This window comes from Epargyreus clarus, unplaced genomic scaffold, assembly GCF_041222505.1.
Source record: "Epargyreus clarus isolate Ecla_fem2 unplaced genomic scaffold, WU_Ecla_fem_2.2 ptg000010l, whole genome shotgun sequence".
Taxonomy (NCBI): domain Eukaryota; kingdom Metazoa; phylum Arthropoda; class Insecta; order Lepidoptera; family Hesperiidae; genus Epargyreus; species Epargyreus clarus.
In genome coordinates, this window is record NW_027332218.1 from 8334636 (window position 1) to 8362356 (window position 27721).

Consider the following 27721-nt stretch of genomic DNA (forward strand, 5'->3'; position numbering starts at 1 on the left):
GTGAAAACTACACTTCAGCCATTGTTTCCCTAACCGTGCAATCACGAGCCGGTCTCGACTGAATTATTTCGGTGAATAAGGAAGTTTCTTCACTATTTTTAGATCGATTACACAATGCCACAAAAAATAGAAAATAATCCTGTTATGTAATTTATTATTTTTTATATGAAATCTAAATCAGAATTAAATCAATTAATATGTATGATTGAAATTGAAATAAATTATAAGCCATCTTTTTATTGTGTTATATGCTATGTATTTGAATTAAGTTTATTAACGTGTATTATATAGTACCTAATATAGAAATAAAATTTCTCGAAATAAAGACAGTATTACAAATTAACAGAAATATAAACGTCATAAAAATGTACTTAACTTATTATGTCATTAACTTAATTATGAATTATAGCGACTTACACACTAAATTATTTTTTTTGTTACGTCAACTTATTTTTTACTTATTTTATGCCTTCAGCAACTTTATACATTTAAATCAATATCAGTTTATTAGTAAACTTAAAACGATTTGTAATAAATAATAAATACTAGACCATTATGTAATTATCTCAAAATATCGGCTATCTAAGAGCACTAACACTAAAATGATTTGTTAGCGCTGTTAAAATATTAAATCGATGCCAGATAGTATTGAGATATTATCGCTTGTAGTACAAACTGCTTGGTTGTTTTCTGTAGTTTCTAATTGGTACTTAGCTTGATCTCATTTGAACTCTGTGTTGCAAAGTCGATCAGGAAACTACGAGCGAGTAATAAAAGTACAGATACAGGTACCAGAGCTAACCAACAACTTCAAATATTTGTTTAGGTAAGTAGTCTACAATTCCGAAATTAGCCAGTAAGTACGATAGACTAGATCTTAAATCCCCTCAAAGAATTGACGACGTATTTTATCAATCAAACTATCAAATTAATGAATAAAATAAATAAATAATTTAATATAAATCGCTATGCCGCGTCATTTCATTTAATTCCCATTCAAAACTAGATTTGATTAAAACACGCGAAATCAAAGTAAAGTAACAAATGAATATTAATTTAATCAGTTATTCATTCAGTAAGTTGAATAATTGGCATATTTCACGAAATTCCACCAACTTATAAAATATAAACCAGCAAATATAATTCAGATTTATGGCTTCGTTTACCATAACTAACTCGGGTACAGATTTAAGGGTTACTCATTCAAAGTGAAACATAAATTATAAATAAGTCCAGTTTTCATGTTCATTTTATTTTGTAAATGTAAATAATGTGCGTAATGCGATTATGTAATTCAATTTAATGTAATGTAATTCAATAATTGTAATATTATTATACTTTTAAATTGATTCTTGCACAATTTTGAAGTGTATTTTAAAATGATTTGTAATGCTTGACGTGTTTATAAAATCGGCTGATGTTGTAGATATTATCTATGCTGATGTAATTGATTATCGAGCTATTGTTTTATATCCAAGCATTTCTAACGTTTGATCATCAATAAGCAACGTTTATTACTTTGGACTTTCAACTATTTACAATTATATAATATCGATAAGTTTGCGATTTTTACATGTACCTAAATATGCAAATGAAATAAGTGTTATTTGGAACAACATGATATCGCTGATAATTTTGCCTGATTATATCGATACTTTTGATAATGGAAGGTAGGAGCAGCATGCGACCGGGGAGGTACCGCACATATTTCTAGCGTGAAATCGTTTTTGCGTTTCTATGGAACGGTGTTACCGTCTTATCAAGGCAAGGCAACCATCCTAGTCTTTAGGAGAGAATTTATTTTATATAGGGATCAAATGTAGGTAGAAAACATCTTTGATTTATTGTAGTTGGTTATAGATTTTCGTGAGCGGCGTGAGTGAGTATTTCATTTAAGCACATAGCGCGACGGTTTGCTTTTTTTTTAACATATCGATTGGAATTTCGAGTGCTTAATATCGATCAATCAAAAATAGATTGTTCTGCACCAATCACATAGTGTCAAGACAACAGCTGAGCTATTTTCATACAGCTTTCGATGTAAATTAGGGTGTCCCTTGAGGCAGGTTTAGTATGAGTCACGTGGAGCAGTTTGGTTCAGCTCAGTGATCCAGTTATTACAAACAGGTATTTCTGATATTTAGGTATATTAAATATTGACTAACTAGGTATTGGACTGATCCAATAGTTCCAACATAGTTGGGGAGTTTATCATAGGTTATATTAGTATAACAAATTCTGACAAAATATACCTAAGTACTGAAGTCATAAGTCTATATCATTAAGAATGGATAGGATAGAGCAAACAGCACGTTCTTTCGCAAGTTGCCTTTTTTCAGTGTACAAAATTCAGTAGGTGCTTTATTAAGTGTCAGACGTAAATTTACTTTATTATTAGGAGGACAGAAAAATAATCAAAATTTTGTTACCTGGCAAAAAACATTTATTGACATTTATTGAAACGTAAATTCTAATTAGCAAAATAATTTCTATAATTATTCAAAACTTTGCCACTGTTGGAAATGATGGATTTATGAAATTGGTATCAAAGCTTTCTTTAATAAATAACTATTTCGCTCGCAAATAAGATTTTGATTGTTTTTTCATCCCTCTAATATTTTTTGCTGATAAGACCGGCCCACACATGCTCCGCTCAGGAATAATGACGCTAGTGTAGACTTTACAGTTCAAATTCCATTGCCGTCAAGAGACGGAAGATAGTTTTAAAAAGACACTTAAATAAAGACGCTTTCTACACTCAAAGCCGCCAGTGTGATGGAGAGAAATCTTAATACAGCATTTAGATATCTGGCTGGCCGGGATCGAACCCGGGACCTTCTACGCTTCAGACCGGTCTTTTGTTGTTTTGAAATATAGGTATATTTTACTTTTACTTATTTGTATATCTATAAACTATCTAGATGTGTTGTACTAAAATTATCAACGAGATTTGACCGGTATGAGATGTATTATTCAGATAACAAAGCCGTTTAGCTTTGGGCAAGCAGTAGCTATAAACATAGTTTGCCCACATAATCTGAAACATCGATAAGTTTGCGATTATGATCATCGTTTGCGAGGTTGAAAGTCGACCAATAATATCATTAAGGGCACTTGCAGACTAGCTACTTTTAGAAGCCGCGATCAACTATTTAGGTAGCTTTAGAAAGCTAGATAACGCTTTCGACACTTATACCCTTCACACCAGGATTTTTCCTGTGTCGTGGTTGCCATGATCACACAAAGACAAATAGACAAACACCCAGACCCAGAACACAAATCTAAATTCATTATTTAGGTATCTTTCTAGCGGGGAATCGAACCCAAATACCATTGCGTGATGAATGACCACTGGGTGAATACTCCGCCACGTGGATCGTCATCAGCAAAGTCGCAGCGATCAAACGCTCTAAACTACAGAAATAAAAACGCAAGTCGTCGCCATCGGCATCTCAGACACATCACTAAAAGCGATTGAACGTGCGTGTAGTAACTATAACGCGCGATTTAAATAGCGCTCCTGAAAATAGCTAGTCGCATAAACGCGAATCGCCGCTGTTAAAAATAGCCAGTCTGCTAACGCCATAATCGGCTCCGGCTAAAGACAATAGGCGCCGAATGTGCTCATTAACGTTGCACAATCGCTTCTATGTGCTTTGTTCCCCATACCGACACATTAGGAAATATCCAACAATCCGCAATCAGAAATATTGTTATCAATCAATGGGTTAATGATGTTAAGGTTAGTAAATTTAAATAGGTTTTCTTTAATTGCATGATTATTACGTTGTTATTATGTAAAATAGTACCATATACAAATATTAGCTTTAATCGCATTGACTCTTGTTGTCTTTTTAACCTTTTTTGTTGACTATGAGGGAAACGTTAGGGACAAGTATGCGATGTTCTGGGAGTGACACCAGATTGTTCGGGATTTTTACCCAGTCAATACCTTTTTCGTCGTCTTTACCACAGGCAGGGAATACCGTAGCTGTATTATTGTACCGAGACTACATGGATCTATTTTTGCCTGCAGAAGTTTAGCTATAGTCGCCAAAACTAGTCGTAATTATTAAATTAGACCGCCTCGTTTATGAATCCCTACTTTTACTTACTATCTTTCAAAGTAGAACACTGAAATGTTGCGCTGAGTCTGGTGCTGTAGATTCACGAAGTTTGCAAAAAAAAAATAAAAGTTTGGAAAATCCAAAAGTGCACGACTCATAATGCTCATTTAATTATGAAATATAAAAAAAAAACTTAAGTCGTTCAAAATTAATTGCCGAAAAAACAGCTGTAGTAGGAAGAAGGTACTGCACAAGCGCCCCTGGTGGAATAAATGTACATAATATCTATAGATATACAGTCTTGTAGTTTACGTTTTTTATTAATTGCAATTAAACGACACTGAATTAATTAATCATTCGCATTCAGTGACCTACAATCGTCGATTAGAATTTTAAAAAAAAAAATTAACTCAAATGATGGATTTTTTCACAAGTTACAGTGTTTTCAGGTTTCACACATGACGGACAGGAAATTTTTTTGACCTATTTTGGTGTTTTTTTCCAATTCTATTGCAGTAAATCAATTTTTAAAAAGTATGGAATTAATCTCCATTAAATTATCTCGACAATAGTATGCAAAATATCTTGATTCCGTGAACTATCAAGGCTATAATAATAAAAATAGCCGCCAAAATGAAGCGAAAAAAATTTTTCGATCGTAAAGCACTCTCTGATGCTTCGCATCATGAGTCGTGCAAAAATACAAAACAAACCTTTAAAATGAAGTGAATAAGGAAATATGCATGTAAATGCTTACTTTAACTGTAGCTTACTTCAGTGGTCATTGTAGTCCATATGTTACCTACTAAATCCATACAAAAATCGTGCCTTAAATATGATAAATATTTACTCTTAAGAATTAAGTTACAATTCTTTATGTAAATGTGGCTTATCACACTCTTCAAAGTTGAACATACCGGCGCTACTACTGCTATGAAATGGGTGTGGCTTAAGTATCTCTTACAATCGGACCACGAAGACTTCTATCACCATAAAACGTATTACTACTGGTTATCTCAGTATTATCTAGATGTGAGTGGTTTAGCGCGTGCCAGCTGTCCAGGTAGACGTTTCAATTAGGTGCCAGATTATAATTCGCTATTCGTCAGATAACCTTATCAGTTGGTACCTAGGTACTTGATATGGATCTAAGTTATAAGAGTTGAGAACATTGATTTAATAAATTTTGAGAATTTTTAATAGTTTTGGATTTCGACTTGGACTTGGACTTGAGCTTTCGCCGTTCTTTGTTTTATTTTTTTCTTGTATACTTTGACATTACCCTAAAATAAAATTATTTAATGGATTATTATCATTTTTTCTATATTTTGTATTTTTAACGCTTTTACGATAAAAGAAAACGTTGCGAAGAAAACTATAGGACTAAGTATTCTATTTATTATTCTTAAAACTTCTTACGAAAGGACTTCTCAAAGGAAACGTGACCGACCTTCTCTCACTCTGAGTGGTGATATATGTCTAACGCTAAAAAATTAAGGTAACTAAAAACAAGTAGTGATATCTTGGGCATGAAATTCGGCCGCTCAAATTGGGTGATGATCTCAACTCTAAGTGATGTGCATATAGGAAATTATCAATTGCTTTATCGGTGACAGAAAATAATGTGAGAAAACTCAATAGTGTAAAGTTTACTAATTCGCTTTTGGCTAGCGCGGTGGAATGAGGTCCCTAAAATAAATAATAAATAAATGAGGCTAAATCCCGCACATTTTCAGAGGAGACTCATGCACAGCAGTAGGACAATAATGGGTCGACGACGACTAAGCACTAATGGGTATATTCCGAAGTCAAAAAATCCCGCACCTTATAAGTCGTAAAAGCTTACAAATTGGGCCAAGTCCCACAAAGACAATGGTACCGGACGGTTAGTAGATCGGGGTCGCGGTGGGTCACGAACTGACTGCCACCAGTTTTGGGGTCGGCTACGAGCCTCCGAGCCGGCTGTGTGGAAATTATGGATTTACCAATACATGCTGCAGTCATATTTTGGATACTTTTATATCGGTATTTTGTATGCCTACTGAAAGTAGGAATTTATAACGAGAACTGGCGTAAGGCAAGAATACTTGAGTAGGTACATTTACCGGGTTTATGAAGATTTGGACCCTTTGAGGTTTGACTCCGTAGGCAACACCGTACAACGCATACTTATTTTTAGTTTATAGCATTAGTATCAAGCACTGCCGTATTCTGTTTGAAATAGGTGGTAAGAGATAGGTATACACTTACACAAAACGTTTAAAGGAGGTTAGTTCACAGGAGGTAGCAAGGATCTGTGGCTGACCTCAGGTTAGTCTCAGCGGCCGCTTACTCCGGATAAATTGCACATTTGCTAAAAGTACATAAAAAGTTAAATACTTTTATAAGTGTATGACACTGGTTTGAATAGATTAATGTTATCGGGAAATTAACTAATTAACTATTTCCTACGATAAAAATTCGCAATTGACAAAATCACATCAATCAATTGATAAAATTAAAATGTTTTAAATTAAAATAAATAGGAAAAAAATAAATAAATCAAAGACAGGTAATTTATAATAACATAACTAACCTTATAAGGATTATGGAAGTTAGGCGTAAACTTACGACAGTTTAATTCGTTAAGCATTTATTTTAATAAACTAAAAGTATTTAATATCACGCGTCGGTATCTCGTTCTACCATAAATAAGTATGATTGCTGTAAATTAGTGTGACTATTTGGTATTTATGCGATCGTAAATTTTCCGTAATAAATAATATTAACAATATGACACTATGCGTAGGTATATTAATTAGAATAATATAATAAAGTGTGTTCAACGACTAAGTTACTGTTACACTTTGAGCGGTTTATGTCAGTTCTTGTTCTGCGAAACCGAAGCATATATTAGCGCCTTAATTACATATTATTAATGTATACGGATAATTCTAGATTACTACTTAAAAGGAGTATTTATTTAATAAGACTAATCGACCTCTAGGTTAGTTTGACGTTTTAAAGGGGTATCGTAATGAACAAAAATATGTCTACAATTACTATACCTATACCTCCTGAAGGTTTCTTGTGCAGTGGATATCATGACACATCATACAAAGAGAATATGTTCTTAATCAGCTCATTATAGTCTCACCGGAGGACGTGGGTCTTCTTTTAATGAGAAAAGCAAATGTGCATTGCTTTTCTCATTAAGAGGACCAGTAAGCTAAGAAAGGGAGCTGTACAAATGTTTAACATAATTAGTTACCTACATCTTTTTAAACGATAATGTATTTAGAGTTAAGTGAGAATTAATGTACAATTCATTTTAGTTATCTATCAGAAAATTACAGATTAATTTGGACTACAATAATTTATTCCTTTTGAATATTTCTTTCAACGGCAGACAGACTTCAACTCACTCACTCACTTCAAGTGTTACATGTCGACAGTCGACTGTCGAGCGATTGTCGCAATCTCGTGTCGTGATCATTTGTATCGTAATTTCCATCCGGTTAGTTGGCCCACGTTGAATTCCTCAGTGGACAGCGGGCACGATCTATCACAATTACGGATGTGGTGCTTGATCATATTTATTCAATTAATTAACATTTACACGGCCAAGGTGATCGCTATTGTTTCGTTCATGGCGTGGCGTTTAATTACGGAATCCGTGTTGCTTGTCGTGGGCGATATGGTTCCTACATACCTGTGCTAAATATAGCATGAAATATTAATTGAAACTATGTCTTATAATTACTGTGCATTAGGTAAATAGTATTATTACTGTATTTTATTTTAGACGTACTAAATCAAAAAGCTGTTTTGTAGCTTTTAAAGTGCCACAGAATCTTGAACTTAATGCTACAAGTAGGCTTTTTCTTCTAGTAAAACTTTATATTAAACAGAGAACATACCTACAAGGCGGCAATGAAATGTTCATAGAGTATAATTGGTAAATCAAGTAGTCTATGAAGTACAACTGACCACATAATATAGAATCCTAAGCAATCAACATTGCTACACAATATCAACCCATCCGAACAATTTAGAATTTGTCTATATCACCCTAGAATTTTACTCCTGATAGAAGCCTGGCGCCAAAACTCCGTATAAATTATTTAACCCAAAAAAACTACCACGGCTCAAGTTGAACTATATTTCACAAACAACCCCATCCGAGGGTATAACACAAAATCTCCGGTAACAAACCAAAGGCAGTTCGTTACGTTTCGCGAGTGACAGTTAACAAAACGCAAGGGAATGTCACGTGGAATAAATCGAGCGAGAAAATAAAGCATTTCGCTGTCCCCGTTCCGAAGGCTCGGACGCGGTACAACACACAGACATAAATCCATAGATGTGGCTCAAAGAAACAGTAGTCGAAGCGTAATTAAGAAATCATGGAAAATGCTGCGATGAATACCCTTAAAAATATTTAGACTCTGACGCGGTAAGTATAACACGTTGATATACATTAATAGATATGACTCACAAAAATGATTAGTATTTCTTTTGAAGAACAAATAAGTAAGTAATATAGGTCTATAAGTAATTGATCTGTATAAAAATATTTGTATTCTTTGGACATTTTCCGACAAATTTCTGACTTATTCTACGGAACACCACTGTAGCGGAGTCGCGACGAATACTTCATCTACGTCATAAAAAAGCTTATCAGGACCCATAAATAAAGCTCATTAGGAACGTACGAACTCATACGAATCGAAATGACCGAAAACGTAAATCTTAGGAGACAATTTTAATGAATTGTCATGCACATCTTAAATCAACAAATAAAGTTTGATCTTAGGTACACTTGCGCAATTCAAAAACAATGGCCTCCGATATCCGTCCCAAGGCACATCCGCCAACCTAAATCCGCGGTACAACCCGAGCACAGCGCATCTTGATACGGTCCCGTTCGTGGGAAACACAGAACACTCCTCTCTCCGCGCTAATTTATTGCCCACCGCCTCACTACATGCGACTGACGACTCTATCCAGTCCGCAGCTGTCGTAAATCCAACTCGCAAATGAGAACTCGCGCCAAAATCTAATATGAGGGCGACAGCGACGGAGTGGGTTAAGGCGGTAACATACTGTTGAAACGCCACGCTACATGCGACGGATGCGACGCGACGTGTGTCGAGTGGGATCAAATTTATCCAACGCACCTATATGTTTCCTATTAACAGAATCATATTAACATATGATAACGCGATGTGATAATGACGTCATTATGATCATAGAAAATACAAAGATTTAATTTGACTCAACGCGTGTCGCGCGTCATTGTGTCGCGTTTCAATAGTATGTTTCCGCCTTTATTTGGCCGCGTTGCTCTTATTGGCGTTGTGTTACAATGTGCAATTTGTTTGCGCTTTTTGCAAGTACAATACGTTTGTTTCATAGACTTGTGTTAAAAATTATTGCGACAGCTCTATTCTGTATTATTCTGTAAAGCCTATGAATCCGTTGTACAGCCTGTACAAGTAATGTTTGATTTTTTTGTGATGTTACTTTTCCATCAGGCTACGCGTAAAGGCAAAGCTTAAAATATAATTAGAATTTGACTAAAGGGATACACTGATATTATAAGAGCATTGTAACACACTTTGAATATGAATGTACTTATAATTAGCTCACTAGAAAGCGATTTTAAGAGGAATTATTGTCTGCACCAAACTGTTAGTCGTCTCTGAAGTTGTTGCGAGCAGGTGTAGTCATTAGTCATACAATTTGCTATGGCGACGCGATTCATTTCAGAGCGTTTTTCATTCAGAGAGTATGTAATTGTTAATTTTATTTTAATTATGATGTTATGATATTTTGTATAATTATGATATTTTGCAAAATTACCTACATTTGCAAAATTACCTACATTGCTAACTAACTAGGTAACTATTCTACTCCATTACTGTATGTTAGACTTAAAAAATATTAAATATTTTTTTAAGATCATACCCATGTAGCTTTGGAAAATAAATCATTATCTAACCATACAATTTCACTAAAACCGTTAGTATCATTTGCGAGAACCCAATTACATGTATTATTACAGCTATAAGATGATTTCAAAACTTACCTCCCTTTAACGAGCTTTAGGACACAATAATAATTAGGTTTTATGGCTGTACTATCTCAATTGCCTCTGCTTTATGCCTAGATTTAATTCTACTTCATTAAAATAATACCGTTGGGTTAGTTCTGCATAATCAACATGTTCTCTTTACTCTAGGAACTGACAGTTGGACTGTTATAAAGATTTTACTTTAATTAATATTTTCGTCTCGGTCAGCCTCATCAGATTCAGTACTTTTAAAGTTTGTTTGTCACTTACGCCTTTTGAAATCGGCGTTAATGTAATTATGTTGAACATACAGAGATACCTATACCACGGTATTGTTTTATGACTATCTAAGGATTGACTACTCTTATAAATGTGTTAACTCGTAAGCTTAATCGCAACAGTTTCTGTATCATTAACATTACAAGTACCTCACGACTAGAAAATGTAACGTACCTATATACTAAAATGCAATGTAAAAATCCTTCAAAACTTAAAAAAACTGCGCACAGCTGAGATATAAAAATAAGCGAATCGTTTCAAACGAAAACTATACAACTAGCCTTACATAGAGTTAAACCATAAAAATAAACGTTTGGTTCAAAACGGATTACGGCAGAAACTATAGCGCTAGCCTTTACGCCATTGCGCAAGCGTACCATCAAGTTATATTTCACTCACACGGTACACACTGTAAATCAGATTACTAAATTGACTCTAACCGCTCACTTAGTGGTGGCATAAATAAATACGAACGTGCTAAATGATGCACGAATTTAGAAATATACCCGGCGTGGCCTAGATGATGCCTCGTTTAATAAGAACTAACCTCACCTGGATGGTAGAAATAATTATTTAGAAGTTGCAAAAGGATAGATTTATCGACTGAGTCGATCCGTGCTATACTTATTATAAATGTTAAAGTTTGTGTGTTTGTTTGTTGTGTGAAGCGAAAATTGAGATAGTGAATTGTGGACGATGTTCGCAAATATTGATTAAAACGAGTTGAGTTATCATGAATTCCAAATTTTTCACGTCAGCGAAGATATGATATGTGTATATTGGAATTGAAAACATTGTATATTCAGTTAGAAATCACCAACTCAAAATTGATTTGTATTTAATTTAACATATTAATTATTCATTAGGTTATTCACAAGTCAACCTAGCATAAAATTGTAGGGACTTCTGGATAACGAAAAAGAAAAGATATGGTTCCAAAAGTATTGGATGATTTCGAAACAAAATATATTTTGGCTTTAATGTGTCGGAACACAAACTAATGTTAGTAACTTCTCAATTGAACACATAATCAAATCGATTAAAGTACTTACCTACATACTAACACCAATCAATTATGCGCACATTCTTGTACGAATGGATTTATTAAAGTAATTTGATAAATCTTCGTAGTCATAGATACGTCATTCGATAGTGACCGATATCTATAACTATACCGATATCTGTAACTATATCGAGATAAAATCAAGTCTAAAAGACGTCACAATAGACGAGCGAGGTACCATTTCAAGGCTAAACGAAACAATTTGATTTTATAAGTAGGTATAAATGTATTGACGGTGATGGAGTCACGGTTTAATTCATTACATTTTTGAGTAAGTATTGTAATCATAGAATTCAGCCCAATGTTATAATGCAGCTCATGAACATGAACAGTACTTCTGTTTTACGATGAACGAGTGTGTACCTAATACATATGATGATAATAATATTGTTGTCCTTTTTCGGATGTTCAAAGAAAACATAATATGTTCTATTATTATATTCTATTTGCCGATTTAATAAATTTCACCCAATTGCCGTGGGGAAGCCTGCTTCGTTACCTGGATTTATCTAATGAGATGCATGGAACAAGCTATGTTACTGACTGACCATACGGTAATTTGACAAATCCTAATCAATTATAGTAACTGTATAACTACTCAAGGTGTCGTACATAAATGGTCGATCATCCAACCCTTGAGCGTACTAACCGTTGCTGTATTTTATGCATCAGTTAAAATCCACACAGGTTATGGGGCTACGGGCGTTTCATGTGTCACTATTGACTAATGACTAAGTTCGAATGTAACGAGTAGGTACTTAAGACTTGCAACACCCTTCAAAGCAGTACACAACGGTATGATCATTACAAATACATAAATAACTGTAGCAAAAAGTAAGTATGTAGCAAAGATAAGTATATTGCAAATGTGTAAATATTTTAAGCATAACTTAGTTACCTTCAGTTTTAAAAAAGAAAAATATACAGATATTTAAATTACAACTAAAAAGAATGCATATCTACTGATTAGCAAGCACATTTATCATTCTCCGTGAAACTTCCTCAGACAGGCTGTCAGCATAGAATTGCAAATTCAACGTATTTAAAGAAACACCAATAATTATTGGGAGTGACGTTTTCCAATAATTAAATCGGCAGCGTTTCGCGTGCAAATTAATCGAGAAAGCCATTAGGTGTAGATAAATCGGTTTCAATTTCACGTCGCAATCGGGACCGGATCGCGGCGCGTGCGCAACCGCGCGATCGTATCTTATCGGCGATCGAACGCGACGCTTTGTCGTTGTCGGTCGCCGGACGCGTGTCCAAACAGTGTCCGCGGCTGCGCCCGTGCGTCCGACGACACTCAACAGTGCGAGAGACGAGACGTTGCCGCTTTTAATTTTATTTGAAAACGGTTATACAGCCGATATCGATATTAATAACTGTTTAACTGGATAACTGTTTTCTTATATTGATATTAGAAGCGCAGTTTGATAGTAATGTTAAGTTGTGAATTTTACTTGCAAGTGAACGACACACGCCCCTACTAATTTTCTTTAATTTCGTGTCTCTTTCATCGCGAGCGTCGACTGTTCAAGAGTCGTAGGGAATATAAAATTAAGAATGGAAAATTTGACCATACCATTTTACAAATTTTTGGTAATTTGATTTCGTTTATTGATTCGTTGGTTTCTTTAGTAACTGTTTACGATGTATAGTGTATCGATATTAACGGTTATAAGATACGATATGATATATCGGAACATGCCTACAGTTTTGGCATAATCAATCGCCACCGTCTTGTCAGGATGGACGTGTCGAATTGATAAAATGCGTTTATACAGCTTGATGGATTTTCTTAAGCTTTTTCTTGAGTATATCTTATAAATAAATATTTCAATTGAATTCAATCAATATATCTTAAAGCGGATATTTTAAAATGAAACCTCTTATTCCCGTTTAACCCAGTAGATTGACTTGACATTGCTACAATTAAATCTACGACAAGTAGTTTATTATTATTTATAAGTTAGTCATGCGTTAGTCCGGATTTCATGAAATATAAGTATCAATAGGAAAAACAGAGAGAGATAAAAGAAATATTGTTAGAGTCTACCTTTCAAAGTGTATCAAAATGAAAACAAAGCTCTGAAGAAGAGAATAACAAAAAGATTTAGTTTTTTGATCCGAAATTCTTCAAAAAACCCTACGATGGATATTACACACATCATTGATGAATAGTAACCTTATGCAGAAATCTCTAACAAAGCACATATTGTACAAACTAACAAAGAATAGGTTAGTTTAGATCAATCGAACCAAATTTCATAAGATCGATTGAAAAAACGCTCAACCCACTCAACTGGGTCACGTTACCCAATTCCAACCGACTATCATTTATAACGCGGCTGACATTATACTAAACGCTGGGGATAATTCCAATAATGTTTACCAACACCATTCACCACCATTCGTTCGAAGAACAAAGAGATTTAGGGCAGTGTAACACGATCCTCCATATTGTTGGTGTGACGCAATCTGTCGCACGGCAAGATGGCGGCGTGATCGAGAGTCGACAGCCGTGGATAAAGGATGCGCCCGCTCCGTGAAATCACTCGTTACGGCCGTGGAGCAATGCGAGCGAAACTTATGAGCGAACTCGTTGTCTGTTTCATGGTTTATGATGTTTGCTCGTTTACATTTATACATTTTACTTAGGTTTTCAAAAATTTAAGTGGGAATACGGGTTACTTTATTTTGTAATGACGTACATATATACAGATACATGGATTCAAATTGAGGTGCTTGCTTGTTTTGAAAAAAAAGCTGTTTTGCAATCATGCGCTTATTTGCTCACAATACAAACAAACCGTTTAGCTTTTTAGTTTGAATACGAAATTATATTGTTAACAGATACATCAATCCTTCTCATTCTGAGACTCCTCTCACCCCACTTTTGAAGGTGGTAGAACCCTTTGTGGTTCGACTCCGGCGGCACCACCGCCACAAAGAAAATAGGTTCTACCTAATAGCAGCAGTGTTAGGCGCTGCTGTGTTCCGGTTTGAAGGGTGTGGTAAGGGAGACAGACTTTTCCGAGGCGTTCCAGCTTAGTCCTCAGGGGTAGCGGCGTATCTGTGGCCGACCTCAGGTAGGAATACCTAATCCTATCTGGGGTTGATTACAGATGTCCATGGGCGGCAGTAACCACTTACCATCAGGTGGACTCCATGCTCGTCTGCTACTCTTATAATATAAAAAAAACCCGTACCCAGCAGTGGAAAAATATTGGGTTGATGACGAAATCAATGTTGACGATATTTGACAAGGTATATAAAAGACATTGAAAGGTGATAACAATGGGTAATACATTGGGAATATTCCTAGCCGTCATAGATATGATAAATAATCCAATTTCGTGTGACGAAGCCCTTAACAAAAGCTTATTTATTTTGTATATTTCACAAAATATTATACTCTTTTTAAATAGGTACCTAACTTTTTTCCCTACTTCAAATTATGTATTGTAGAAGTAACTCACGTACTGTAAGTTCATTAAATTTAATTTCCACAGAATAAGCGTCGCAGTATACATTAAAGTCTTAAGTTATTTTATACTACACCTATTTCTTAGTTTAAAGCATTTTAAAACGTAGTCAAATCAGATTTGACCGACGTCTGAAAAATGTGTAAATAATTGTAAATTCATGGTAAACATTTAAGATCTGGCGTCCCACGATGGCTAAACTTCGGTTCCTCAGAATCTTGATGAATTATTCAAAGACTGATTCGACCAGCGTTCCCTGAGCAACGCCTTCTTGCTTTAAATCAAAAATCTTGTACATTTATTCGTTGAGAGTCGCTATAATGTAGTGTTCTGTTTCTGCCAATGGTACAAAATTATTAAAATTTGTGTCTTTGGCTATTTTTCCAAATTAACTGTTATTTTTGAGTTCGTGCGCATATTTTCTTGACACACTTTCGAAACTTACATATATCCTCGTCCTAAATAACTCAGACCTTAAACAAGTTAATAATTTAGATGATTTTAGTCAATAATCGGAATTCAATCGAAATTTCCGCGTATGATACAAGTATAATGTGTTAGATTATACGGATCGCCTTTCAATATAGTTTTCTGAGTAATTTGATACGTACTAGTCTTAAAAGTGGATAAACTTATGACTACATATCTAATCTAGAACAGAAGGGTTTGCGTTCCATGTTTTACATCCAAAAATATATGGAATTTGTTTATAAATTTAGAAAAAATGCGGACACCGGTATCACCCCGACCCCGGACAGCGCCACGGGCGGCAGCACGTCTGATAGTATCACCGGTTGTATGAAGACGACCTTTACAACACCATCGGATGGCGAATGTTCCCGGGCCTACGACACAGCTTTACCGTTACAAAAGCGAACTATAAATTCGCAACTTGACAAAATAATAGGGGAGTCGATAGTTCGACGCTATTAACGCCCAGAAAGATATATTGAGTCTACTCTTCTCAATCAGATACCTTAATACAGGCTGCGTCGTAATAGAAATTTCTCTCCGGCGAGATTTCAAGATAATTTCGATTAGAAACAACAATAGGACGATGGCGGTTTTGCATCGTATCGAGGCGATCTTTTATCGTCTGACTTTCGAATGTTTATTAAGTTGGAAACAATTTTACGGGTTTAATATATGTATGTGGTGTAAATAAATGGTTCGAAGGTAATTCAACGGCCGTAAACTGGCCAAGTGCGTATCTGGCACTGCGTCTAAAAGTTTTCATCTTACTTTGAAAATTATTTTGCGCACAACAAAATTTCTAATATGCAATAAGGTGTGGACCATCTAACAAACATCTGTGAGCAGCAACTCCTTAACTCTTGGCTCAACTCCTGAGCTTACTCCAATAGTTGCTTCATACTGACTGATACCAAAATTTTCTAAAGCATTCCAGCTTAGTCCTCAGGAGTAGCGGTGCATTTGTGGCCGACTTCATATAAAATGGAATTGTCATAATAAAAATTGTAATGTTTCGCAAGAATTTACTGCTCAAACATTAACATCACGTATAATAACCTTCTTTATTGAAAACGGAACATATTTTACAAGGACAGACATTTACACCTGAGTTCAATCGACATGAAATATGTATAATAAGATCGTTATTCTTGACGTAAAATATAAATTCTATGTCTGACCGAGCAATGTCTATACGAGTTAGTCTATTTATTGATGTAATTTCGCGTTGTCTTTAGTATGGATAAGAACGAGTCTTATTTTTTCGTCACCAAAATGTGGTTATTACTCTCTAATTATGTTTGCAATTTATATGTGAACATAAGTGAATGTTTGAAAAACAATATTTCAAACCCTTTTGCGGCTTTATTACTTTGCTTTGTATATGTTTAGGATAAACTGAAGAGATCTTTTTTTTTCTTTTCGAGGTGGAAGCCTTCAAAAGCTACCCGGCGATGTGGGAGCGAAGCCGGGTTGTGTGGGATTTTTACCACACTAAAACCCCCCGATGGCCGTCCTCAACGCTTGTTGGAGAACTCCGGGATCTCCGATGGAACACAACCGGAGTCCTCCAAGCGCGATGCCCCGATGGAGCTCTGCCCTGGTGGAGCAGTTTTCGCTCCTCCCACACCGTCTGGTGTTTGCGACGGAATGCGACCACACGTACTGCCGTCCTTCCCGGGGTCGCTTACTGGACGGTACGAGCTCCCTCTCGTGCCGCCCGCAACCCCGGAAGTCCCCTTTTAGTCGCCTCTTACGACAGGCAGGAGATACCGTAGCCCTATTCTAGTCCCGGAACTACAGGAACAACACAAAAGAGACCTAGTGTATGTACACAAAAAATGTTTTTTTGTCTATGAAAGCACACCTAAAAAACCTGTATAAACAAGCATCACAATTCCCATTTTGTAAAAACAATTTCAAAATCTAACATTATTCTGAATTCTGTTAACGAGATGTGTGTTTTGTTTCGAACGGGACCCGATAGACCATTAGATCGAAGCGAGTGTCGCGTGTGTCACTGATGTAAGTGTCGACACCGCTACACTCGTGTACTTGTGTCTTGCGAGGGTGTGTAAGCCTATGTAAATTCCATGAAGTAACCGTAAGTTAGATAGGCCGTAAAACTTACATGTTAGGTGATGCAAGTTGGGCTATTTTACTTTAATTTGGTTAATAAATTTGATCGGTTAATAGTGTTCTACTTTAAATTTTGATAGAATAAATATAGCATTACTTTGTTACATTACTTACCTCAAAAATATTTTTGACTTTTTAACGAAATAGAGGTTTAGTTTTGTGTTTGATGAAAAATACTGACAATTATACACATCATTTCAATTAAAACCTTAGTTTATTAGGAATGAATGGCCATCCATGGCATGCACAAACCTCTTAACTTCAGGTGGATGGTGGGTATGTCCTTTTCCTACTATCAAATTTTAGGAGACATAGCGGATGTTCTTAAATAACTACCACATGTTGCAAAGTCGTACGTGTTGTTTGGACAAACAGTCCAATACATACATTTAGGTATTATGTATTTTTTTACCATATAGGCGAGCATGCGGTTCCCCTGATAGTAAATGGCTACTACCGCCCATAGACATCTGTAATCAACCCCAGATAATATTAGATTCCTACCTGAGGTCGGCTAGAGGCACCGCTACCCGCGAGGACTAAGCTGGAGTGCCTCGGAAAAGTATGTTGCAAATGTTGCAAAGCAGTACGTGTAAGTTAGACCAAGTGTAAACGCACTACACTGTCGTATCTCTTACAAGCTGAACTATGTAAATTCTGCCGAGCGATCATAAAGTAAGGTTTGGCCTTAAAACGAAAATGTTCCTCGTAAAACGACGTGTGTTAGCGAGCTAATAACATAATTTAGATACTTTGCATCTAATTTGCATCACCTACTCGTATGAAGCACTGCCTTGTGTTCTTCATTGTTCACAAATGTAATATTCCTATTACATGTCCCATAATATGCAATATTAGGTACAAGTGAAGTTACATATAGTCTGATTCATAATAAGTTGTCCAAAATGTAAACAAAGAAATGTCATTGTTAATACGATTACAGGTATTCTAAACCTTAACAAATTAATAAGAAACGATAACTTTCACAAACTCAACAAAAAACTAAAACTTAATAATTGCACACAATTTAAATAAACGCGCTATGAACACTAGAACACATTAGAGTTGGACCACGATCACGAAAATGAATAATATTAACTACGAAACTTAAAAATGGCGGAACAAAAATGTTTTGGATCCCGATAGTGTTACCATTATCACAATTTAATTTTCAACTATAAATCAGGTTTTTTATTATCATTACTGTATGAATTGAAATTGAGTTAATATAAATATTAGAAAATGTGAATTGATTTTAATTTATTTAGATAATTATTTTATTATCGTTGTATTAATTTAATATTGTCAAAAATAAGAAGCTACCATTTGAAGTGACCGTCAGAATGGCCGGTCACTACCCATATTTTACATCGAAATAATTACTAAGAGTTGCTACCTAGTTGCTACTAGTTGCTATTAGTTGCTACTAATTGCTACCTTTGATTAAAAAAAGATAAACTACTTTTTAAGGTGACCGGCCATTCTGACATCAGGATGGCCGGTCACCTATCCAGTGAGAAGAAACTGCGCAAATAAATAGAGTTTTTTTGTAATCAATAGTTGCTACCAAATTGCTACCTTCATATGCATCGTATTGGACTTCATAGCTTTTAAGGATAAAAAAATATTACGGATTTAATATAAGAGGACTAAACGCCTAATACGCCTGTATAATTAAAAGAGAAAACCCGAAATTAAACATATTATGCTTATACATTATACAGGCGTTTAGTCCTCTTATAATAAATCCGTAATATTTTTTTATCCGTAAAAGCTATGAAGTCCAATACGATGCATATGAAGGTAGCAATTTGGTAGCAACTATTGATTACAAAAAAACTCTATTTATTTGCGCAGTTTCTTCTCACTGGATAGGTGACCGGCCATCCTGATGTCAGAATGGCCGGTCACCTTAAAAAGTAGTTTATCTTTTTTTAATCGAAGGTAGCAATTAGTAGCAACTAATAGCAACTAGTAGCAACTAGGTAGCAACTCTTAGTAATTATTTCGATGTAAAATATGGGTAGAAACCGGCCATTCTGACGGTCACCAAAAACATATTTTCTTGATAGGTACCTTTATTTACATTTTGGACACCTAATTATGAAACGGACTATAGATTTCTTGGGAAGATTTGAGTAGTAGTGGCCGTATTCATTCGAGGTCCTACGACGCACAAATCAAGCCGATGTTGTTCACTGAATGGTAACTTTTCTCATGACATGAATATAAAGAAAGTAGAGTCGACTTAGACCTCGTCAATTAATTACTGCACATGGATCTCCTCTCAGCGTGGGAGGGGTTCAGGTCATATTCCACCGCACTGGCCAAGTGCTTGATAGACTTAGAAATTACATTGATATGCTCGTATTTTTGTGTGTTTTTTGACGAATATTCTTAACGAGCATTTGCCCGCGGCTTCGCTCGCGTTACAAAGTAATATTTTATTCCCTTGGGGGTAGAATTGATCAAAATCCTTTCTTAGCGGATGCCTTCGTTATAACATCTACTTACAATTTACATGCCAAATTTCAGCCCGATCCGTCCAGTGGTTTGGGCTGTGCGTTGATAGATTATTATGTCAGTCAGTCACCTTTGAGTTATATATATTTAAAGATAAATAAAAAAATATTCTTAGTCTATTTTATTAAATACACTAAGAAATTGCAAATACAAACTTAAAGTCGCTCATAAAAACTAAGTTACGAATTGTGACATATAGTTCATAGACAATAATACATTATGATACATATAAGAAGCCCTGTGAATAGCTAGATAAAGTAAGTTATTATACAATTAACTTAAAACAAACCATGTATAAGAAGTCGTGCACTCTTAAACTACCTAAACATTTGAGAATACGTAACACGGGAGCGAAACGTGCTTGCGAACTGATTTCAATTTAGTTCAACTGCGATAATTTCAGCGAATATACGCTTTGGAATGAAAAGATTTTAGCAATTACGTTATAATCATTATAATTTTATTTAATTTAATACTAGCCAACTTTCTCTATTAAGTCAAATGATTTCTCAGTACATAAATAAGGAAATCAACATTGCATTGAAGCAGTCGTTTTTTTTAAATATGTTTAAGTTTTGATGGTGGTAGAACCCTTTGTGGTTTGACTCCGGCGGCACCACCGCCACACCTATTTCTGCCTAATAACAGTAGTGTTAGGCGCTGCTGTGTTCCGGTTTGAAGGGTGTGGTAAGGCAGACAGGTACTTACCTAAGTTGTGGTAGTGCTAGTCCGGAGAAGAACCACAAAGGGTTCTATCGCTCCCAAAAGGGACGACTTCGCACGCACTTTCACAAACGCATCATTTAATACCTATCTCTCTATCTGTGCATACCTTTTTTTACGATCGGGAAACTTTCAAAAGGTACCCTATGCCGTGGGAGCGGCACGGGGTTATGTGGGATTCTTACCGCACTAAAACCCCCCCGGTGGCCGTCCTCGGCGCTGCGTAGAGGACTCCGGCATCTCCAAAGGAACGCAACCGGAGTCCTCTTAGCGCATTGCCCCGTCGGGCTCCGCCCAGGCGAGCATGGTGCTCGCCACTCCGTCTGACGTACACGACGGTATGCGACCACACATACCGCCGTCTTTCCCGGGGTGGCTGGGCGGGCGGTTCGAGCTCCCACTCATGCCACCCGCAACCCCGGAAGCCCCTTTTAGTCGCCTCTTACGACAGGCAGGGGATACCGTAGCCCTATTCTGGTCCCGGAACTTCAGGGTTAACTTTACACACTTTAGAGTAGGTATGCACAATCTGTGCATACCTACTCTGAAGTGTGTAAAGTCAAATGGCTCTACGCATAGAATTATATCAAATCGTTATTTCGTTCAGCTAAGTCTTCATCTCACTGATATGAGCACATCTACTAGTAATTACGATTAAACCAAAATAAGCCCTTGCACAAATCTAATTGCATTCAATTAAAATTTTACTACACACTAATTAATGGCTTGATCTTAGTTAAATTCCATTACACTAGCCAGTTGACCATAAGGAAGACACTCGTGACAGGAATTATTATAATACACGAGTTACTGATATTTTAATCCTCCTTGATATAACGTCAAATTTGTTTAATTGGACTCATATCGAATTAAACAAATTGGATGTTTAGCTACTTCCTGATGCGGCTAATGCTGATTGCAACCGTCCATCGACATTTGTAATCGACTCCACATACAACAGATTCTACCTGAAGCCACATATTTGGACTATAGGCGATATGGTGTCTTATATGTGAGTGAGTGAGTCAGCTGGTATTTTCGTTTTTTCTTTTTCTTTTATTTTCTTAAACGGTATAGGATAACACAGGGAGGAAACCTATAAACGTCTGAGAGTAATTAAATAAACTCACGATGGACTATAGCCTAAACCTCATTCTAGGACGACCTGTGTCCAGAAGTGAACTGTGTTCATTTAACATAAGAAATATTTTCCACACATTTCAGAACACAAAGTCTATAGTCACGAGAGTTCTAAACAAACATCCCAAACAATTGTGGATATGTTCAGGTACCATCTGAGCGTCGATCAGTCACCGTAAGTAATGTGGTTGTAAAAACGTAAAATCTCATACTAAGGGTACATTAAAGGCACCCTTACGCCAAATTGTTGACCGTTAATGCAACCTTTATAATATTTGCATTAAAACAAAATTGTATTAAACTTGCTGATGGAAATATGGAACAACTTGATAGTACATTTTTAATGTCTTATTAGCATACTGCCTGCGTATGAAGTTTAAATTTAATTACCGTATTCATAAGTGTGGGCCTTTTATAATCGAATATTTAAAATTAAATAATGTTTGTTAAAAAATCATAATCATAAAATTATCATATAAATAAAAATATGTTTTTAAGGTACGACGATAAAATTTTGACATTTTAAAAATAAGCCTAATTCTTGGTATGTACGGAGTCTTAAAGTGATATCGTATTATTTCCATCTTTTTGTTTATCACATTAGGACTTAAAATAAAAATCTAAATATTTTATCAACCCATTGCTGACCCCAGCTCCTCACTGCTGAGCACGGGACACTATTGCTCACCATGGAGATTGCCCATCTATGGAGATCACACGCCATTGCCATTTGTTTCTATACTTCATTAAACCATGTATGATATGATTTATAGTAGGTACATATAATGCAATCATTTAGATAAACAGTGTTGAAGAAAGCTCTACGCAACTTACTCTTAAGTTTTTCGTAAGTAAATATCTATTAATAACTTTGCGGCTAACATTTCATCACAGGGTCTATTGTTCTATAAATAACAAAGTTACTCACATACATACAAGTTTCTATACCAACAGTATCAAAATGGAATTGCAACCGGATTCCACGGTGGTCTATTTATATCCATCCGCTTCTATCCATCACTCGATAAATCAAGGCTTTTAAATCGATCTCGAGGAAGATTCAGAGCTGATATAGCACTCGTGTACGAGTACTAGCGGTTTCTGTTAGCACAATCTAGGAAAGATTAACGGATATTGCACTGTCACCATGTAGATGGTAATGATACGGCTTAAAGGTGGTAGAACTATAGGTACGTTGTTTAACTCTGGAATCATCTATTTCTGTTAGAGTTGCCATACCTATTTCTGCCTTATAACAGTGTCAAATCCTGCCTTGATTTTATTTGAGGGGTGTGGTAAGAAGGGATAAGAACATGAAGCATTCCAACTTAGTCTCTCGGTAAAACGCATTTCAGCTTAATATTGGTGTCGAGAAGAATAAACATAATTTTTACCCTCATTGATTATGAAGGAGACTAGCAATATCATAGAGGACCTCTACTAATTTTCGATTATTTATTGGTTATTCATGATGGATGATACATAACTTTTAAAAGCTTTACTCAACTTTCGCTCTATTCATATCCTTACCAATTCAAATTTTATAATAATATGTCATCTGTCAAATTCTATCACTATCAATTATTTATATTTTATTGTTATCTTTATACATGAAGGCAATTCTTAAAAGCTCTACTCTTATCTTCATTTCGTGGCCGTTCATTCACATCCTTGCCCATTCATATTTTATAATCCGAGCGACGTTGACGTGCCCCTTCAGTTTCGCCACGGACTTCACGCCGACCTTTAGCGTTTCATAACATGCGTGTGCCACCTTTATCGGAAGGTCTTACGCTCGCGGCTTGAGCTCTTGAGGTCTGAGTGCGAATTTATCACGCGTGTCACTTCCGCCCTTCTGTTTTCATTCTGAGTTTAATTTTTGAATTGTATTATAGCTTGCGCCTACCACGATCTTTGCGTAGATCTTATGACTACATATATTATTTGGTACAAGTACTCTCTCCGACAATGTTTGCCTGAGAAAGAGCTTTCCAGCTAGAACACAGTCCTAGTTCACTGTTTGTATAAGTTTAACCAAGAAATAGTTGTGGAAGTAGTCGAACCATACAGAGTTTACCAACAAGAAGAACTTGATGCATAGACCGTATGTGCGAACTAATTCGCGCTATACAAGTGGTAACTTTAAATACTGTCAATTATCGCTTGGTTAGTCTGTGATCGATACCTGAACCCTGGCCCCAGTGATAGTGTGTGTAAGAAAATGTATCTTACATAGTCCCTTTAATGTCCTAAAGGGTAAAGGGTAAATTTAAATCGAATCTTAATATTTGTAACGACATTTTTTCTAGTACCTATAAAAAATCGTACTGTAGATTTTCAATCATTTTCCGTATTTTCGGCAAAGGACCGTGGCCGTGTGACTACATTTTAGAGACCCCTTAATCTTCTGTGACATTATTTCATATAATAATATGCTAAAACCTCACAAGTTTTATCACGTGAATAATCCCGCCAGATTATAGCCAAATTTGTCAACTTGATGCGTAGACCACATATGCGCAACATGTCGCAACCAACGCACTATACCTACTTGCTTAGTAGTTTATCCTGTCAATTATCGTCTTGTTAGCCTCTGATCGATTCCTGTAGCGGTGCCAAGTAGCGTCGTAACTTAGTTAACTTAGGGATGTCGATTCTTTCCCAAAAATATCGCTTCTTGAATCGATTCGAATCGAAGTGTAATAAATCAATTCACAAAAAATCGAGGGCTGAAGAATCGACTCTCCAAAAATCGATCTTCGATCTTTGCAGCTATGAAAGGGCGAAGATAGCGAAAAAAGTAATCAGGACTAAACAAGCACTGCAATGCGTATCTGAAAAAATCGCCTTTCGATTTTCGGATGAAAGATCGATTCACTGAATCGGTATATTGCTGGAGATCGGTTAAAATAATCGATTTTTTGGCCCAAAAGATCGATTCTTCGATGAATCGATCTCAGATTGCCATCCCTAAGTTGACTTAATATGTCGGCGAGGAGGTCAATGGGCGGCCCAGATTACGATATTTACGTATTTAAAGCAAGGCTCAATCTCAAATCGGTTAGGACGACATTCTAAGGCCTACAAGGTGATATATATTAATTGATATTGCAAGATAAAGATTTTTATTAAGGCTTTTGAAGAGAACATGTATACAGAGACTTTTTAAATTTTACTTCATGAGTAGGTCAAGAGGTCACTGTCCCTGTAGTTCCGGGACTAGAATAGGGCTACGGTATCCCCTGCCTGTCGTAGGAGGCGACTAAAAGGGGGCTTCCGGGGTTGCGGTTAGACGGCAAGAGTGGGAGCTCGAACCGCCCAGCAAGTGACCCCGGGAAGGACGGCGGTATGTGTGGTCGCATACCGTCGTAAACATACATGGTGTGGGAGGAGCGAAAACTGCTCCCCCAGGGTAGAGCCCGTTGGGCATCGCGCTTGGAGGGCTCCGGTTGTGTTCCGTTGGAGATCCCGGAGTTCTCCAACAAGCGTTGAGGACGGCCACCGGGGGGGTTTTAGTGCGGTAAAAATCCCACATAACCCGGCGTTGCTCCCACGTCGTCGGGTACCTTTTGAAGGTTTCCCCCTCGAGAAGAAAAAAAAAAAAAAAAAAAAAAGGTCAAGAGGTCACAATACAGGGATGAGGTCAGGTCAACATTTCGGAAAAGCATTGCACTATGAAAAGGCACATCGTCACTATGTTTTGCGGTATTTCATCATTTTCTGTTATAATGTTATAGCTATATTTTACAGAATAAGAACTTTTTCTTATGTTTTATTTATTATAAAATGGAAAATATGAAATATTTATTTTAATGGAAGTCCTTTTGTGAAGGAGTGTTTAAAAATTGACGGATCTTGCATTGTAACCTATGTTGATAGCAATAATTTGTCTTTAGTATACTGGGCTACGTAACTAACCTTATGTTTCAGGAACGACAAGTCCCTCACGGAGACCGTCCTACGGCTGATCTTCAGCTCGGTCTGCAGCACCTCCATAGTGGCCACGTCCTGGAACCCATACTGCTGGAGCGCCAGGCAGGTGCGCTGCACTTGTTCGATGCAAGGCGAGAAGGAGCAGAAGCGACCACCTGGAAAATAGATAATTAGTATTTTAACATCAACTCATTGATGTCCATCACTGAACATAGGTCTACTTGTAAACTGGAAGTATTTAGGTTATAGTCGCCATGCTGGTCAAACGCGGATCGGTAGACATATGGGAACTCTTTAGCGAAAGTATAAAATTATGGGTTTTACGATGTTTATTCACCGTTTAATTATTTCGTAATACGCAAGTAACTTCTTAAATTCCATGTCTTAGAATTTGAATTCTGGACTCCTTTGCGTGATAAGCAATTGTGTTAGTTGAGCCACCTTCGGCAAATCATAAATACTTTAATGACTAATATGGAACACCTAAGTATGTTGTAGTAATGTCCCAGTACAATAAATTCTGGTTTCCATAAGACGCCTTTAAATGCAGGTTTTGTTTGCTGTATTAACATTTGGCGATGGAATTCAATTCGTTCGAGACGATTCATGTTTAGGGTAGTGGAAAAGCGGGACCAGAATAGGGCTACGGTATCCCCTGCCTGTCGTAAGAGGCGACTAAAAGGGGGCTTCCGGGGTTGCGGGCGGCAAGAGTGGGAGCTCGAACCGCCCGGCCAGCGGCCCCGGGAAGGACGGCGGTATGTGAGGTCGCATACCGTCGTATGGCGGAGCCCGACGGGGCAACGCACTAAGAGGACTCCGGTTGCGTTCCTTTGGAGATCCCGGAGCCCTCTACGCAGCCCACGCACTACGCAGAGGAAGGCCACCGGGGGGGTTTTAGTGCGGTAAAAATTCCACATAACCCGACGTCGCTCCCACGTTGTCGGGTACCTTTTGAAGGTTTCCCCCTCGATAACAAACAGAAAGGGCAGTGGAAAATAGCGATCGAAACCGTTTATAAATTACGATCTTAATTTAATTTGAACAATACTTTACTGATAACCTTACATGTAATAACGCGGCACATCCTAACAATGTGTTTGAAATATGCTGGTTAAGATGAAAGATGGAATCGTTACATAATCTGTGCGCCGTCTCACAACACTATCTGTACGTCTATTACTCTCCGATACAACAATGTCGACAGATGTTTTCAATCCCACATGATAGATGCAAGATCGACCGGCGGTACCGATAGCGCACCCAACTTTTTGTACCACTGATACCGTTTGGAGATTTTTACAAGCCGTAAATACCCGGCATAGGGTGAGAACAAACGGATCGTTTTTCTTCTTCCACCACTAGAGGCGAGAGATTAACGTCAATTCAATCGAGATTCACGTTATTAATAATCAATCTATCCAATGTTTTCTTTCCCGAAGTTCGACATTTGACAAGTCCTGCATATTTAAGATTTTTAAAAGCCGTAAATTCCCTAGACCTTACGGAGTTCGCCAGGGACGCAGGATAGCTGTTTAGTTTAAAATAAATGTCAATTTTTAGTTTGAAGTAATTGACAAACATCAATCTTTGATAGGTAAAACATTGGATAGTTTGATTATTCATAGGTAAAGGCGTAAGTAGCCACCGTGGTTACGTAGTAATCGTAGGTCCAAAAGGTATCGATATATGTCCTCGTACGCAGAGAAAACAGCAGACAATCGCGACGCAAAAATAGTTCGCGTGAAATCGCGTCAACGGTCACTTCTTACCGGCGTCCGCGCGCGGGAGAAAAACGCTCCGTGAGTTCCAAGCCGTACGCCCGAGACACATCAACTTTAATTCC

General features: G+C 36.7%; 1 protein-coding gene across 1 annotated transcript in view; it reads right to left on the minus strand.

Annotated features, from left to right (window-relative positions):
• The window catches only part of Trmt61 (tRNA methyltransferase 61), a 97933-nt gene that overhangs the window by 14435 nt on the left and 55777 nt on the right, over positions 1 to 27721 (minus strand). The window contains exon 5 of the mRNA XM_073077378.1: positions 25864 to 26033. Coding sequence (XP_072933479.1) covers positions 25864 to 26033 — 170 coding nt within the window. The remainder of the gene's footprint in view (positions 1 to 25863; positions 26034 to 27721) is intronic.